Here is an 18,437-nt window from a genome sequence, read left to right as displayed (position 1 = left end):
AGAAGAGCCCAAGTAAGCTTTCCCTTGTTTTGTGCCTGATTCATCTTGCTTCTGCACCACCTCTGCATCACACCCTAAAGAAGAGGATGAGGATTTGGATCCACAGCAGCTTGACCATTGGATGTCCTTGGGAGAGCAGCCCATTACTCCCTGCCCCTTCTGGGGCAGAGACAGCAGTGAAGAACACAGTCTGCCTGGAGCAGAGGGCGAGAGGGGATCCCTGGATCCTGCCAGCTCCATGGTGAGTGACAGCTCACCCAGTGAGGGCTGCTCACCTGGTAAGGACTGTGTATGGAGAGATGCTTGGGGTGGAAAACAAACATCAAAAAGTTTTCAAATACCATTGACTGATCCTGCCTAAACCAAGCATTAATTAGCACGAGGTGCCTGAGGGGAAGATGATCAGTTTACAAACCCCTCTGCAATCTCAGACTTTGGAGAGTTCCTTGATCCACAAAACAAAAAAAGCTGGTCACTGTCTCCCCACTCCCAGTACCCATGGGTGCACCTATTTCTTGTTGAGAGAAGCAGAGCGGAACATTCTTTGAATACTAAGGCTGACTTTTACAGTACTTCTCAAACTTGTAAGGCACAAAAAAAAAAAAAAAAAGAAAATCCATATCCAGGAAATCTCTTGAAGTCTCCTAAAAATATCTTAACCCTAAACTCTCCAAATACACTCTGCTCCTCTCTTTTTTGTCTTTTGCTGAATTAACTTCCACATGCCACTGTTTTCTTACCCAGAACACAGAGGAGATGAAAAGCAATTCATTTTTCTAATATTGGTGTGGTAAACTAAGACTACAAAACCATAATAACTGTTTTATATCTTAACATTTAGAGCAGCAGTGAATGGAAATCAGTACCACTGCTTTTAGCTTATGTAAATATCTTAAGTTTACCAACATACCAGAAGGAGTCAAGCTGAAAAACTTCAGGGAATTACCAACTTCAAAATCCCCAAAGAAGGATATAAATTAAGAATATCTTTAAAATAAGGATAAGCAAGTAAGTATAGGCATAATTGAATCAATATGCAAATACTTCATCAACCCACAACTGCTAAACATGGGGTTTACGAAAGTAAAGTTGTAACAGATGAGGAAAAAAAAATCCAATTAGCAAAAACAGTTGTCCATGACCTAATGAAAAACAGAGACTACTTTTCAAACTGCAGAACATGAAAGAAAAGCTTTAAAATAAAGCAGAAAATATGTGTTTCATTCAAAGATAAAAGTAGAAGTAAAAAAAAAAATTGTGAAGTCACAAGACAAGGGTCCTGATTCATTATAGCCTCATGCACAGACATACTTTTCATCTGCACAATGGAAGTAGGAAACCCTACCACCAGCATAGAATGGCTCCTCCTCTTCAGAATTGCATCTCTCAAAGTAACCATTCAATAGACTTAAAGATAAAGCTGTATAATAAGATGGGGTGGTTCTGTCACAGCAGGTTACTTCATTTCACTAGATTAATTTTGGCCTTCACAAAGCTGACAAGACAGGAGGAAATTAATCTCTCTGCAAGGGTATCTCTTTAATGCTATTAAAACATCCTAAAGCATAAAGTTACTGAAGGATCATGTGGTAAGAGCTAGTGCATCCAATAATTTTTAGGATGATTTTGTAGCAGACTGTATTACTACAGAGTCTCAGAGCTGACAAATGTCCCAACTACTAGAAAATTAACTGAGAATTTCTCTGTATCCTACAGTTTATACCTGAAAATGCAGCTCAACCTTCTAGGCACTCAGTGTATTAAGGAGACCCAGCCACCAGGAACAGTGATAAAAGAGGCAGTTTCACTCTTGGAAGGTATAATTAACAAGTGACAGAGATCCCATTGATTAACTATGAATATGATCTCAACAGATTGGCTCCAAAACCAGTGAGGTTATTGACCTTCCAAAATTCTGCAAGTAAAAGGAGACTTTAAGAAATTAAAAGCTAGAATTAATTAAAAGAATTGAAAAAGACAGAATGACCTCATCTATCCACAACTTAGCCAGCATTTCACACACTCCTGTGTTGTTGCTCCTTTTCCACAAATCCAGCATCTTCAGATGAGCTGTATCCCTTACAAGTACTACATAAATGTTCATAGGGAAGTTTTCCAGTAGAGGAGGAAATGAAGACTGTTTGAATCAGGGCATAGTTCTACATCATCACACACTCTCTTACAGTCCTAGAATGGCTTATATATGTTGATTACTAAGAATTTGTTTTTTCTCTGCCACCCCTCACCTGTCTTCCCAACTCAAAGGGAGATTCCCCACTGTAATTTGGAGACATTGCAAAAATAAAGTAATTGGCTGTGGAGGAGGTAGAGCATATTGAGCCCAGATTGGGTACTTAAAGCCCAAGTGCTCCTAAGTACAGAAAGGCCTTTTGCAAAGCTCCTAAAACTTCTTTTCCTTTGGGGTAGCTTTCATGACAAGCTGAGCCTCACAAACACTAGCCAAACATGGGCACAGGCTCAACACTTCGTGGCTTTGTGGGAGACACAGGAAGACAATTATATTCCATCATCTCATTTAGTGACTGAAATATTCCACCTCTTATGCCTTCAAAAAATGCCATGATGCTGATAGGGCTGCTCCACTTTTTTGCCCAGTTCGCCCCCAATTGCCCAGCTGCAAACAGCTGAGAGTCCCTGAATGCTGCTGTGAGGATGACTGCAGTGCAGGACAGACCTTTATTGAAGAACCTCACCTTGGGAGGGGTTTTCTGGACAGAGGTGCAGTACACAGAGTCCCTGCTGTGCACTTCAAAAGCCAGAGTGGAAGCAGTCAGAGGGGAAAAATAATCTGCACCTATAACATCCCAAATGAGTTTTAATACATAAATCATGTAATGATTTACAACGCACATTCTTTAGGCCCTGTTAGTAAACCAAGCTGGGAGTTAAGTATTGGCTACAGCAGCTCAAAGATAGCAATTTTATGCTGAAAAAACAGTTGGGCTACACCGGGTTTGCTTCCACCTCCAGGGCACTCCTCATCACTCCTTACCAAGCAAACCAGCAAAGTGAGCACTTGGGAGAGTTTAGCCGACAAGCAAAATGCATAGTAAATTTTATTTTGAGACTGGAAATAGAGATTTACAGATGAAAATAAGAAGAATATTCTGTGTTTACAATAAAGTACAGCAAGTACATTTATTTAATGAAATATATGTTAGACAATTTGGGTTTCTTTTGCTTTGATATATTGAGATATTTGTGAAATATATAAACAGAATATAGAAAAATCATTATTGGTCTACTTTAAACAAAACAGAGATGCATTTTAAACCTCCAGTAATCTCATCTAGTAAATTTTTTTTTTTAAAGTGTACTGGTATTTTAGTTTCCCCTATGATGTCTGTAACTAGATGGATATACTTCTAATCACAAATTGTTTTTTTTTCCAGCCTCACCATTTCCTTTTGTTCTCCTGTTTGCTGTATTTACCACCACAAGAGGTGTTTTGGCCTGTTTTGGCAACAAGGCTAATTTGTTTACTCAGTTCAAGGGGGACAAAAAAATCCACACACTTGTTGACTGTAGAAACTTGGGCACCAAATCCAAAATGCAAATTGTGTTGCGCTTCACTGGGGAAAGGGGTGACAGCAGCTGTGCCAGCTCAGAGCAGCCTGTTCTCAAGCATATTATGAGAAGGATAACCATTCTGTGGCAATGATAGTTTAAATCTCTTCCACTCCAATTCAAACAAAATGAGGAGATTATAGAGATGTATTCAATAGCACAGAGTGGGAGAAGTGGTTTTTGGCTCTGGCCATGAAAGGCCATTCTAATGGAAACTGCTCTGATTTCTATTTGAAACAACTGCAAGGCAGTTATTTAAACGTACTCATTTACTCCTAGTATTTGGCTGGTAGGACCCACTGCTGGCAAAAGAAAAGAGAGAATGATGAATTTTTGTTCCTTTCTTGTTTTAAGCATTTCTGAGGCACTGTCGGAAGTCCCTGGTTCATTAATTAACTGGAGCTCAAATCATTACTTCTTCAAAGCTTTTACTGCAGAATTCATCTCATGCCATTCACAAAGAGAGAAAATACTAATCATTTCAGAGAATACTTTCATCAGTATGAGTCACCACTTGTGATGTTTCTTCTTTTTGCAAACAGCAAAGCCCTCTGGGATGCTAAACGCTTGTTACAGAATTATTTAACGTTATTTAATGCATTGTCAGACTAGTCAGGTTTCTATGAGATCAGTTGAGTTATGCATACTTGAGGTATGAAGCCATAACATGTATACAAAATATCTCCAAATTAAAAATAGTAAATGTCTGTTACATTTTATTTCTCTCTCTTTAAGAACAGAACAGCTTAGCTAATCAGAAGTTGCTAGATTGTGATTTACTGTGACTAATTTGAGATCTTTTTTGCCTTACAATGAAATACTGTCACAAAAAGCTAAAAGCATATTTGGGAAATTTTCTGTTTCATTGACTTCTTTGATATTTTGTGAATGTTGTCCCCTAACTATTTTCTGCTTCAGATCCCAGCTACAGACAGGTAAACTACCTCAAAACTTTACTTATCCTTTACCTTTACACATGACTAGGATGCCTCTGCTCTTACTCACCACTTCTTGTGTCTGGTAACAAGATACTGGGGGTGGAAAAGAAGAGGGGAGATTTGAATAAATTAGTGTGGTGGGAGGGTATGAAGAAACATGACTGCAGCAAATGCAGTGCTTCAATAGAGGGTTGTAGAGCAGCACCAGAAGCAGGTCCTATGTTGATGCACTAGCCATAAGAATATTTAAGACAGTATTAGCAATTTCACATCTGGTACCCAGAAGTGATTTTCCAAAACTTTTTCAAAATATGAGCCTTTTGTTACCTGCATCCCAGGACAAATCTTGGAAAATGCCATTTACCACTAAATTAACAGGAACTTCTCTTTTTGTGGTGCCACAATGAGCAGCTGTAAGATTGAAGTCCAAGTGAAAACCTAGCAGAAGGAGCTCTCGCTTAAAGAAAAAGGTCCTACTGAAGTCTCTGAGATTCTTTCCCAGGGGAAATAAGTTTGTTTGCCTGGTGAAGTTAAAGGACTGATGATAAGCAGAGGAGTATTTATTACTCCAATGTGTAAATACGTATGCATATACATATATAGGTATGCAAAATAGGTAGTATTTACTTCTGAGTCTAAATTGACCAAATGTGAAGGAAGCCAGGAAACCAACTATGCTGGCAATGCCAAAGGAAAATTTAAAGACAAGGATTTAAAAAAAAATAAAGAAAATGAAAAGTAAAATTGAAAATTCTTCTTTTGCAATTAAGATGCTGTCTAGCTCATGCAAAAGGCATGCAAGATTATTTCCAAGTTTAAAAAAAATCCTTCCTTAAAACACTAATCTCTAAATTACTTCTGCAGAACATCATGTCACCTCCTCAATTTCAAAAAGCAAAATAATGTCCTCTGGGGGGAAAAAAAATTTTAGTCGATGTTGTTTTCTAAACTGTATCCAAAAATTTATTCCAAACATGAAAAGCAAAAGCTGCCCATGCAGTCCAAGTATGAAAAGTGCTTTAGTTCAATATTTAATCTTGTAATTGTCTCCTTACATACATATCTCACTATGTCCTTGTCTGTTAAAAAGGTCTTCCTTACACTCAGAAACATATAGATAGCTCCCAGTGGATTGGCTGGAGATGCTATTCTTTTATATATGATTGAAGACTTTTATCAACTGTGAAAACCACAATTATTTACTGAAATCTGTGGGAATTCATGTAAACATTTAAGTCTTCTTGTACAGACACCAATTTTGAGCCTACTTTTATAACATGAGGATGAGATAATGGTATTTTCTCTACCATAATCTCCTACACTGAGGTACCAATCTTTCTACTGCTTCTTGATGTGATTTATTTTTGGCTCCCAAGTCAAATCTCATTGAAGCAGAGTTTCTAAAACTTGAGTGTGGAGGGAGACCTTTATATTACTAATTAATGACCAGAATCACCTATTCATTTCTAGTCTTTGGCCTAGCGATCTAAGTCCAGGCAGAATTTATTCAGCAAAATCTCTCTGTAGGCCTAGGATATGTGTATTCAACACAACAGAAAGATGACTATGGACTATGCTGATCATCAAGTCCTTTACAAGTGATAGCTTTTCTTTCGCTCATTCTCACATTACAGCTGCTTATTCTCCTTTTGAGAAGGCATTTGTCCTGAACAACAATCCTGAGATACACACAAATATGAAACATGCTGTTACCAAGCAAACTACATCAGTGAAATCTCCTTGGAATAGAGGGTGGTGGCAGGGTTTCCAATATGATGAGGACTATCAAATTGCCTACGTTGGACCACTGCCACAAACACACCAAAGCAAGAGCTACATAATCACCATGGTAGAGGCAACAGCTGTCTGGCTGGAAGCATGCTCTGTAAACCATTGCCACTCCTTGGAACACCATCTCAGGTCTTGAGAGACATATTTTGTAGTGACATGGTGCACCAGAGGGAATCGAATCAGACAATGAGACTCATTTTCAAAATAACTTCAGAAAGTCTCAAGCAAAGAAATACAGCATTGAACGGATGTATCACATCCCTTATCACTCATGAGCCTCTGGGAAGATTCAGAGGTATAATGGACTGCTGAAGACCATGTTAAGAGCATTAGGTAATGGGGCATGGAAGCACTGGGATGCAAATTTAACAGAAGCCATTTGGCTGGTAAACACTAGGGGATCTGCTGACTGCCCTTGTCCTACTCAAATAAAATCTCTTCACACTGTGGGAGGAGATATGGTCCCTGCAATACATAGGGAAGTGGCTGGGGAAGTCAGTGTGGGTTTCTCCTCCCACTAAGAAAAACCCATTTTTGGGATTGTCTTTGCCCAAGGACCTAGGTGTGCTTGGAGGGTAATGACTTGGTGAGTAATGTGGAAGGATGGGGAGACATGGTATGTGCCTCAAGGAGATTTAATCCTGGGGGAAAAATATTCTCTGGTGTAAACTGTATGTTGCAGGAAGTAAAGTAGCAAGAGTGACATGAACTGATGAAGAATTAATTTTGTGAGGGGCAAGGAGAATATGATGACAACCCAGGCCAGGCTGGTGTTGGTGCCCAATGATCAAGTATACCACTTCTCCTGACCACTCATCCTGATGGACTGGAGATCTGGAGGGATGAAGGAAGCCCATGAAACAGGAAAATTATATTATCTATCTGTGAAAGAGTAGGGGACATAGTTAATGAAAATGTATGTTTGATAGAGAGATGGTTTAAGGATGTAGTTTAAGTCTTATGTGTGGGTAAGAAGGGGTTCCAGTCATGAGAAATAAATACAAAGGAATAGTTAGAAGATACATTTATTATGCGGGATCTGAGTGTGACATAAATGGTATGGAATAAGGGGTGGAGATTATATTGGGTCTGGCTGAGCAGGAGTACATTTCCCCTTAACAGCCCCCACAGTGCTGCTGCACTTTGCATTGACAGTAGGAAAGGTGCTGATAACCCACCAGTGCTTCGGCTACTTCTGAGCAGCACTGGCACAGCATCAGTGCTGTGTCTCAACATTCCTCCCTCCATCAAGGGGGGGGTGGAGGTGGGCAAGATTCTGGGAGGGGACACAACCAGGCCAGCTGACCCAAACTGACCAAAGCCATATCCCATGGCATATGATGTCAGCTCAGACACAAAAGCTGAGGGAGGGTAGCAGGAGGAATGGGAGGCATTATTTACTTTACAATATTTGCCTTCCAGAGCAGCAGTTCCACATGCTGAAGCCCTGCTTCCCAGGAAGTGGCTGAGCATCATTCACCGATGGGAAGTAGAAATTAATTTATTTTTCCCTTCACTTATACACGCACACATAAACTTTCACTTTTTTTTTTTTTTTTTTTTTTTCTTTAGTAAACTGCCTTACCTCAACCTTCAAGTTGTTTTCCGTGTTATTATTCTCTTCCCTGTTCCACTGGGAAGGGGATTGATAGAGCAGTTTGATGGGCAGCTGGTGCTCAGCCAAGGTCAACCCACTACATTCATACATAAAGAAGGCTGTGAAGAGGTAATCCAAAAAGACAGGGGTGCAAATGTGTGGTGATGGCCTGCAGGAACCTTTCCCCAGCAAGGGAGAGGAATCTGGCAGTAGCTATGCAGACTGGGACACAGGTATGCAGCATTCACCTCCTATGAGGTATTCTATTGTGCTGTAAAGAGACAAAATCCTTCTGGAACCTTAACAGAGACTCAAAAAGCAACAAAAATACAGAGGAGGAAGAGTAGCACTAGGAAGTTTCTCAAAAGCAGATTTTGGATTTAGCTCATATCACATCACCCAGTAGTGGACATGTTTTTTCCTAAATTCACAGAGTCTAGGGATCTTTGAAATACAGTGCTTCTCAGTGCATCTTGCTGAGAGCTATAGTCTCCTGAGCCAAAGAATCTACAGCAAACAAGAATAACAAAAAATAAGCAAAATAAATATTGGATGTAAATTTTTCTAATATGTACCTTAATTATTGTGGTGTCTTTTTCAGTAAAAGACACATCCTTAAATGTTTTAAGTTGTAACAGGCACTTGGGTATCTGTGAAGTCAAAAGGACTTTGAAAATGCTTTTCTGAAATGAAATCTTGACTGTTATGAGCATCTCCTTTTCTGTTTGTAGTTATTACTTTATCAGAATATTCAAGTACTTGGTGTTCAGTACATGAAGCTAAGAAATCACTTCTATAAATGAGTCTCAAACACACAATGGTTTCATGAAAGCAAGATTAGTGTGTTAGTAATGCTAAATGTGTTATTAATTTTATTATTGCTTTTCACGTAAAACTTTTCTGTTAAGAACAGTAAACCTGAAATTTCCTTTGGTATTATTCCAACAGATCCACATTACAGCCTCTATTTTGTATTTATTAAACACAGTAAAAATCAAGCTGTAGTGCAGTGATCACCTACATGGAGTCAATAAAGATCATATTTTGCCATACATTTTCTTTTACAAATAGTACTATAACACAGCAATGTCATGTGTCAAAGTATAACAACACTCTTAGTAAGTGATGAGTGTCTTTAATACAGTATTTCCAGAAAATTCCCCTGATGACTCAAAATGAGAGAGGAGAAAAAGCTAGGATTCAATAAAGCAATAAAAAAGAGGTTTAATCAGTTCACCTGCTAGAGTTTCATTGTGGTGTACTCACCTCAGTCACCTCAGGTTGGGACATCATGGATGATGGCACCAAATCAGTGGGGATATCCATGGTAGCTCAAAATGCCCCAGCTGCTCTCCTTGCACTGTTCCTCTGCACCAGCAAGCTCTTGGTAGGAACACAGGAGCCCTTTCTCAGAGTCTAGTCATACTGATATTTACTCCTAACAGGAAAGAAAAAAAAACCTGTTGAGAATAACAAGAGAACTGGGTAGGCAGTCAACACCCAAGATCCTGGGTTGCTGCAAAACCAGTCGGAGTTTGTAAAGCCCCGCTTTACAAACATGTGAGTGGCATGACCACTCACAGTAGATTTGTAGGAGAAGTCTCAAAAGTTATATTGGAATTTGATCCAGAACAGGAAAAAAATTCACTTGACAACACAAACTAGACTCACACAAACTGAAATCAACAAGAAGGCTAACACAGAGACTGCTTTTCTTTTGCAAGGAAATATGGTTACCTACAGAATATTGGAACTGTGTTGACTTTTTTCCCCTACAACAAAAGGAAAAATAAAATTCCCACAAAAGAATACTCATAGAATTACTCGCTGGAATTCAGGATACATTTATTTCCTCAGTTCAGTGATCACATGAACTTTTCTTCTTTGTTAAGAAAAAAAGCTTACACACTATGACTTAAAAATATGACAGCCTTTTTTTCCAGGTAGTCACAGATTTGCAGTACGTGAATATACCAAACTGTAAAATTTGCTCAGTTGATTCAACAGAATGAAGTTATCTCCATAGCTATCATGTTTATCAAGGTCAGTTGAGCTCCCATATATATGTTCTTTTCTTTTTCTACTCTTGTGTGCAAAGAAAACAAACTAACAATAGGTGGAGGCGGAAACCCCTGTAAATGTCCAAGACAATAATTCCATTAAAAAATTCTAGACTAAGACAACTGCTGGCTTTTTCCCTTAGTGAGACCAGACATATACAACACAACCCACAAATTAGTCACCACAGAAAGGATTTTGGAGACATAAATTGCTGTCTTCATCTGTCACTTCCTATTCTACAAGTCATGGCAGAAATCTACTCGTGCAAAGTGTAATCAGCATCCAATAAACATACCAAAAATTACTCCAAACTTCTGTGGTATTTTTCAAACTGAGGACATGCTATAGTTACACAGACAATATCAGTAACTTTCCTGGCCATAAGTTCATTTTTTCAAAGGCAACACTTACCAAGCCAAGAAAGAAAGTTATGCTCCACATGCTTTTCTGATTCAGTTATGTCTTTGGTTCTGGACTTGTTAATTTAAACTCAGCCTTTGCACACCACTGTGGAAATTATTCCTCCTTCTTAAAAAGCATCATCTTGAAATGCCTGCTTCACATTTCAACACATCCCCACATGCCTTACGTCACATGTAGCTGTCTCATCTTCCAAGCTCTAGGATCACTTTTTCCATCTTTATGTAGCTTTCCAGTGACCCCTATTCTTTCCTACTCAGTTCTTGCTAGTAACTCTTCATTCTTTCCACTCCCTGCTCCAAACTTCTTCTCCTATACTCGTGGGGAGGGCAGAAAATGGAGCTGCAGCATATAACCAAGATTGTCTTCACAAAGTAAAAGAACAAACTTCAGCTTCCTGTTTTCTTTAAAAAATGAGAGATTAACTAATTTTCTGAAATTCACTGATTTATCTCTGGACAGATGAGGGAAACAGATAGCATCATCTTGGAATTCTGACTTAGGGAAGCTTCTGCAACTTGACAGTGATTTTCAGTAAAGCTCTATCAACAGCCTGAAATCCTCAACCAACACACCTCATCAATATCTTGTGAGCTGTTGCAACTGAAACTTTAATATGATCTCAGAAGACTTTTTTTCTGTTCTTCTCATGACATGTTTAAAAGCAACAGTTTCACTACACCTACTTTACAACAGTCATTGTTAGTTTCTTTTAAAATCTTTTCTCTTAATCCTGAAATGCTGCCACTTTTGGATAATGAAGGTGGGGAAAAAATTACAGTTGAAGCTGACTTTAGAGAATACTGTCTGAACCAAAACCAAAGGTATGCTTAGAATCCTATCTGTCAAACAAAAATGAGAGAAAACAAACATTTTTAATACACGGCATCATAGAGAAAAAAAGGTGAAAAACTAAGAAAAAAAATCTGAAGTCTGTTCAGCTTATAGTGTAAAGTACTAATTAATCCCAGATGGATAGGTCCTGTAAACTCATCAAAGAAAATAAAACATTTGAACACCATGTAAAAAAGGTGAGAAAGTAAGAAAAAGATCTCACACAAATGTCACACTTCCAGATGTCACATCTGAATTTTTGCCATCTGAAAGTATTAATTTCCATCACTTGCCTCTGGCAGCTGTCACTAAACACTAAACTAAACTAACCCTGCTTGCTATTCATTCATTCAGTTCACAAATAAATGCATCACCCCACCACAGCAGCCTTATCAATCACAAAGAAAGATGAACTCCACCCAGGGAAGAACAACAGCAATGACTTGTTCCGCCTAGCATTTCATTTTACTATTTGTTGAAGTGATAGGTAACACAACAAGTGTTTTTCTGCTGTCTCAAGTTGAGATAAGACCAATTTACTGGAAACAGCAATGAGATAAGAATACGGACAGTAGCAGCAACAATAAGTTGCTGTAACATAAGTATACATAAAGAAGGTGATTTACATGCAAAAGTGCTCAAATACCGACCTGGTGCCATTCTGCCCCTGAGACAATGAACCACGCACAGACCCTCGGTCTTCTGTGCCCATATTTTTCCTCCTGACTGTGAGCCCTGCCTCCTTCTGGGAAGCAGGATTCCCTTGCTTCCAGCCCCCTATGATGATGTGCCTGGCATAGAACAGCCACCTAGGCACACCCACAAGGCTCCAGGCTCTGACCCCTTCCAGCTACTGTGTGAAAATTAACTCTGTCCTGGCCAACAAACAAGCACTATGCACCCCTCATTCTATGTCATCTGCATCATGCCCCAATACTCTTGTGTTCATTTAGTCCATGATTGGGGGCTCTATGAGGAGCTCATGACTGGTGTTTCTGGAGCGTCCATACTCATTGTCCTTGGTAGTTATGGCATATAGTGGCAGTGTCATTCAGCAACCAATAAATCAGACTCTTCTCATCCAAAAAGCAAGTTCGTTTTCAGGTACTCACCATGTTTCCCCATTCCTCTGCATTATCCACCAAGTGCACTCAGGTCCTTGAACAAAAACAATCCCATGGATGGGTTTGCCTTTTCTTGAGGCAGCACTAATCCAAATTGTCTTCCCTTACACATTTCTCATATGCATTACAGCGACTTTATCCCCTTCCACAGTATGTGGAGGTTTGAATTGGGCAGGGCCAGCTCAAAGAGTAGAGCTCTAATACAAGAGCCTCTAGTGTTAACTAACCAGGTGGCCTTTACTAAATGTAGATCCCAGTGCTTGAAGGTCCCACTGTCCATTGCTTTCAATGTGGTTTTTAGCAGTCCATTGCACTGCTCAATTTTCGCAGAGACTGATGTATGATAGGGACTATGACAAACCCACTCAATCGTGTGCTCTCTGGGCCAGGTGTCTATTTTTGAAATGAGTTACGTTGTTGGACTCAATCCTCTCAGGGTGTCATGGTTTGACACTGGCGCAATGCCAGCGCCCCCATGAAAATACACCTTCCCAACATAAATGCTGTGAGATGTTATCAGGAACAGAGCAGAGCAGGCCCAAGCTTAATAACAAAAGAAAAAAACTTTATTAAACTACTACTACTGTAAAAGACACACACACTAAATCGAGGATGAAGACCCTCCAAAACACTCCTCCTCCCACACAGTTTCCAAAACAACCATCATCAACCATCACCTGGGATTCCTAATCAAGTTGCCACCCTTCAGATAATCAATACTCAGTCCATCAAGGGAGAGAGAAGTCTCTCTTGCACCATAGACCCCCCAGGAAACACAGTTGCCACCCTTCTGTGTGTCCATGTCACACATGGCAACCGCCTGGAGAAAAATCTGCCAGTGTGACACTCTCCATGTCACAGTGCTCTCACCACTGTGCATGGACAGACTGCCTATAGGGCTCCTTTAAGGATGCTTTGCCACGGACCAAAAGAGACAACAGTTCAGCTTCTCATCTTGGGACTACAGTCCCCCCCATTTTCCCCTGGGGCCGAGGGTCGAAGAACAGAGATCATCTTCTTCCTGAAGACAGAGGGCATCACCATTCCCTCCTCAGCTTTCCTCTGCTCTTGCCATTCCAGTGTTGGTAGTTGCTGAAGCAGGTCTCTTTGGTTCACCACTGCATCTCCCTAAAATGCAGTCTCTATTGCAGGAGAATTTGGTTCAGTCTATGGCTAACAAGAAAAGTCCAGCCAAAAGCTACTCCATCATCTCCTCCCACCTAAAAATTTCTTCTTCTAACATTTCAGGTCCCGGACTGTCTCTCTTCCACTATAAATTGAGGAGGAGTAATATTTTACAAAACCTTCATTTCCCAGGAAAGGGTTAAAAGTTCAGACTCCCCGGACAGCTGAAATCTCTGCCCAGAACTAACTCTAACTCCCACGCTGGGCATCTCCCCACCTTCTCCTTCTCCTCTGCCAGGAAATTTCAGATACCATCACACTCTGTCTCTTTCCCTCTGCTGGGGGAAAACAAAGGCATCTCCGTTTCTCTCCACCCTTCTGTCCTCAGGAGCTGGCTCGGTTCCAGTCCTTCAGCCCCCGGCCTACCTCAACCAGGCCGCATGGCTTCCCCTCCCCCACCCAGCCCGTGGCTGGGCAGGGGAGAGTCTGCACTCTTCCACGACCAGAACTAACGAGAGACAGTTCCCCTAGGAGTTCTTGCTTTTAATCCTCTGTGTTCTCAGAGGCGTGTCCATGCCTTGAGCGGTTACCCCAGGTGCCAGTATCCAAACCTGACTACTGACTGGTTTGACTCAACTTCCTGAAAAAATTCACTTCCATGTCAAACCACGACACATGGGTACCATGCCTCCAAAGGACCTGCTTTTCAAGGCCCAGGATGGTGTTATGGGCCACAGCATAAGGCACAGAGCAGACCTCCAGTCATCCTGTGGTGGCTTCCACCATTGTGAGCATGTAGTGCTTGCCTTGGCGTGTCTGGGGCAGTGTGATGTAGTCAATCTGACAGGCCTCCCCATACTTGGACGTATTTGGACGACCGCCCACCATACCATAGGGGTTTCACTCACTTGGCCTGCTTAATCTCAGCACACATCTTACATGGATAACTTGGGAGGTACTGCCATGGTTAGATCCACCCCTAGATCACAAGCCCAACCATGTGTTTCATCTCTTCTCTGATGATCAGAAGCATTATGGGCCCACTGAGCCAGAAGTAATTCTTATTGCCAGTCCAGATCCATCCGACATTTCAACCTTGGCAGGTCATCCACCTGTCTGCTGTTGCAATGTTCTTCACAAGCCTGACTCTTGGGTGCATGTGCATCTACAGCACATACTTTTTATAGCAACTCCTCCACCCAGGCAGAGATGTCTTGCCACAATTCAGAAGCCCAGATGTGTTTCCCTCTGTGCTGCCAGCTGTCTTTTTTCCATCATTCCAGCCATCCCCACAGAGCATTTGCCACCATCCATGAGTCAGTGCAGAGATAAGAGTGCTGGCCACTTCTCTCATTCAGTGATATCCAAAGCCAACTGGATAGCTTTAAGCTCTGCAACCTGACTTGATCCAACTTTTCCATCAACAGGTTTGCAACGTGCCATACAGGACTCCATAGAGCAGCTTTTAATTTTTGACATATCCATAAGATATGGCACAAACTGTCAGTAAAGAGAGAACATAGCTTCCCATTTTCAGGTAGTTGATAATATGGTAAGGTCTCCTCAGCACGTCACCACTACCACCTCCTCCTCCACTTCTGATAATAATCTGAAATTTTTGCTTTTGTACCAGTCCATGATTACTTCCAGTGATTTGTATTTCCTATTTGATCTTGCTGTGTGATCAAGCTACTAAAACCAGGTGGAGCAGTGCTCTTTATCTCTTCTGTGACTCATCCCTGATAGCTTTCTCTGAGGGATATCTTCTGCTAATGGGCCACTGAGTCTGCATGACTCATAAAATTACATCATCCCTTTGTGAGATGCCCTGCCCAGGGGGAGGAACCAATCATTCCTACCTGGACGTAATCTGAGGTTTGGAACACCAGAGCATCTACCACTGGATTCCCAGAGTTCAAGAGCTCCACAACCACCACTGGAGAAGGACTAGACTTTACTACAGGATCAACACTTCAACAGAACCATACCCACCATTTAACTGGACTGCTACCCCCACCCTGACCAACAGGGTATCAGGCTGTATTCTGACTATGTCAGTTTAAGCCAGAGTTTTCTGCCTTTATTTCAATTTTCCTATTAAATTGTAGTTCTGACTTGGAATCTCTCAGTGGTTCACTATCAAACTGGTACAACTACCAACAAAATGCACGAGTTACACCTCTTCTTACAGCACATTCAACACCATCATCCCAGTGAAGAACAGTTCTACAAATATGTCCACCCCAAAGCCTACCTGTCTGCTGTTTCTAATCACTGGCCAGACTGCTTGAAAAAAACTACTGAGCTATAGCTTCTCACCATTTGGAAGCTCTTCGTAAGAATGAATAAATTCACTGTGAAAATGGATTTGTGAAGTATTGCTGAGGGGTCATGGAAGTCTGGAAGGGGAGTGCCAAAAACAAGGGACAAGCTCACCATATTTCTTGAGCTGGCTACACCATAAATCCCTCTGGAAACAGTCCCTGCCAGTAAAGCCAGACATTTCTTGAGTCTAACTTCACTGTCTAAAAAAATAGAATGGAATTTGCTAATATATGAAAAGTTTCAGACACAACAATAGGCAATCTCTACCTTGCAAATACTGAAATAAAAACAAAACAAAGCCAAAACCCATAGTAAAACATACCTGACTCGGCCATTTCCCAGTATCAAAAGTGGGATACTTTTAGTATTAGTTACAAAAGGTTACAAAATTAACAAAAGTTACAATCAGCCCTAAATTGGCAAGATTTTTAAGTTTAAGACTAAAGATCAAAGGCTGACTGAAGGTACAACAAAACTGAGCTTATTAATGAACAAGCTTCTGCAGAAGAAACTGAGATACAGGAAACAAGGTGAATTTCTCATGCTGCTGTTGGACTAGCATGCTATATAGGGGCAAAAGCTCTTACATATGCACCAAAGACAGGCAATAACTACACAGAATAAAAGATGCTTATATAAATAATACCTCATCCCCAAAACACAGTGCATATATTTACCCAAACCACAACTGGCAATCAATTTATATCTAGAAACATTTTTCCATCGAATCCCTGTCTCTGTGGAGGAATCCCCTAGGGACCTACCTAGTAATTTCTTTGCAGTTGTCAGTAGTTAATTCACTTTGACATGAAATGTAAATTCCTTGCAGATATTGTTTAAGAGATCAGAATTTTCTTTTGCTGTCTGAGAACATTAATCCAACAGCATCAATGTCTATCCAGGCCACTTCTGCTCACAGAACTCCTGTTGTTGATGAAGCATTGCACTGTTTGAGTGCAAACATACCCAGCACAATTATTAAAAATTATAATTTTCCAACCTGATACAATAAATAGACAACACAGAAACTGGCTAAGCAAAATACCATTGAGGCTTGAAAGGGAGGGAAGGAGAGAAAAGGAGACCTGCAACAAGAATAATGTAGTGTTTTAAATGTTTCACTGTCATCAAAAAATAATAAAAAAAATGTGGTATGTGTGGCTTATTTTTTTGGTTTGGTTTTTTCTTGTTTTTTTCTGGAGGTTTTTGTGTGTATGAGTGTGTGCTTTTGTAGGATTTTTTTCTTTGTTTTCAGCAATCTAAGCACTCAGGACTTTGGCAACCAGAAAAACAGGACAAAAAACTCTTCCAATTACAGATCAAACCCAATCACTGAACATGTCAAAACCGGTAATGCGTCCACCGCTGCTCTCACTTTGGAATTATAGTGTCCTAAACAATTGTCTTGGAAGTGATTCAGTGATATAACAAAGAGTCAGGGATTTTTTACTGCTATGGTTCCGCATAAGTAATACATCTACTTTTGTGTTGGTATGATGCCTGCTTTGATTGCAATTTGCCAGCCAAAGCATACATTCAGCTATAATATTAAGAGCAACCATCTCTTTAGCCATGAACAGCATCAGAAGCAGGACAGCAGCATGCTTAGCTGTCTCTCAGCTTGCTGATTGCTTTACTGGAACAGCATCAGCTGGCCAGAGCACTCAGCTTTTATTTAAGCAAATCAAAATGAAATAACAGACAGTACCTTGGAAAATTTAACTTCAAGATGCCCAGGTACCTGAAAAGCATGTGACCAAAAAACCCAAACCAAAACAAACACAAGAGCTCACTTAAAGATCAAACTAAAATGCAGAAGTCCCAAAGTGTATTACTATCCAGAAAAAAAGAGAAAAAAAGAAACTCATGTTTCCTATCTTCCCTTCTGCCTTCCACCAAATCACACCTGTACACCTCAAAGACTTTCAGACTTTTAAAAGCTGCTGCAGGGAAGTTTGCAACTTCCTTGGGCTAAAAGAGACTTCCAGTTTCCATTACCTCAGTCTTTACTTTCAAAATAGAGCTGTTAGCCTTTCTTAGGTAAGGAAAAAAGATGAAGAATTCAGTAGTGATTTGAGGCTAGAAATTTATTTCTATACAAATTTTAAAAATTGCCCTTAGATTCAGTAGGACTCTCCCACAACACAAGGTTTCACAGAGGATCTCAAACCTAATTCATTTGCATTCACAGTGCAGTCTGTGCTTCAAACAAGAAAAAAAAAAATTATGTCATTCAAACCTTGTTGAATAGAAGCTCTGTGGCTAATCTGGAGAAGATCATTGTTCTGGCCTCAATAATTCGAGTACTACAAGATTGCTGCTGAGGCTTCCTGTGACAGAATAGAGCCTGCAAGTTTAGCAAAGACACCCCAGGTGGAGTCTCCTTAACCAAGCTAAATAGTTTCACAAACTCTGTAGAGGGAGTGTGGTGTGAAACTGTCCTCTTTCCCCTCTGTAAGATTAGGGAAATAACCTGTCACCTTAATCATTTATCATGCAGTGAATTAATTTACAACAACAAAATAGTGTCATCACGCAGCTGCTCACAAACAACATGGTTCAGTAAAGATACCTTTACAGTGACACCACCAAGGCAAGGTTAGAGAGCCTGCCCACATCCCCAAATAAAAGCAG

General features: G+C 40.4%; 1 protein-coding gene across 7 annotated transcripts in view; it reads right to left on the bottom strand.

Annotated features, from left to right (window-relative positions):
* LPAR1 (lysophosphatidic acid receptor 1) overlaps nucleotides 1-18,437 on the bottom strand; it is a 113,890-nt gene that overhangs the window by 79,732 nt on the left and 15,721 nt on the right. For all 7 annotated transcript variants that reach the window (XR_008428466.1, XR_008428467.1, XM_053931500.1 and 4 more), the window contains exon 2: nucleotides 9,181-9,352. Coding sequence is in view for 5 of the 7 variants with exons in the window: in XM_053931500.1 (XP_053787475.1) it covers nucleotides 9,181-9,240 (60 nt within the window). In the remaining 2 variants the exon portion in view is untranslated. The remainder of the gene's footprint in view (nucleotides 1-9,180; nucleotides 9,353-18,437) is intronic.

This window comes from Vidua chalybeata, chromosome Z (genome assembly GCF_026979565.1).
Source record: "Vidua chalybeata isolate OUT-0048 chromosome Z, bVidCha1 merged haplotype, whole genome shotgun sequence".
Classification (NCBI taxonomy): domain Eukaryota; kingdom Metazoa; phylum Chordata; class Aves; order Passeriformes; family Viduidae; genus Vidua; species Vidua chalybeata.
The sequence above is the reverse complement of the archived record's forward strand: the minus strand, read 5'-3'. Positions and strand labels throughout refer to the sequence as shown.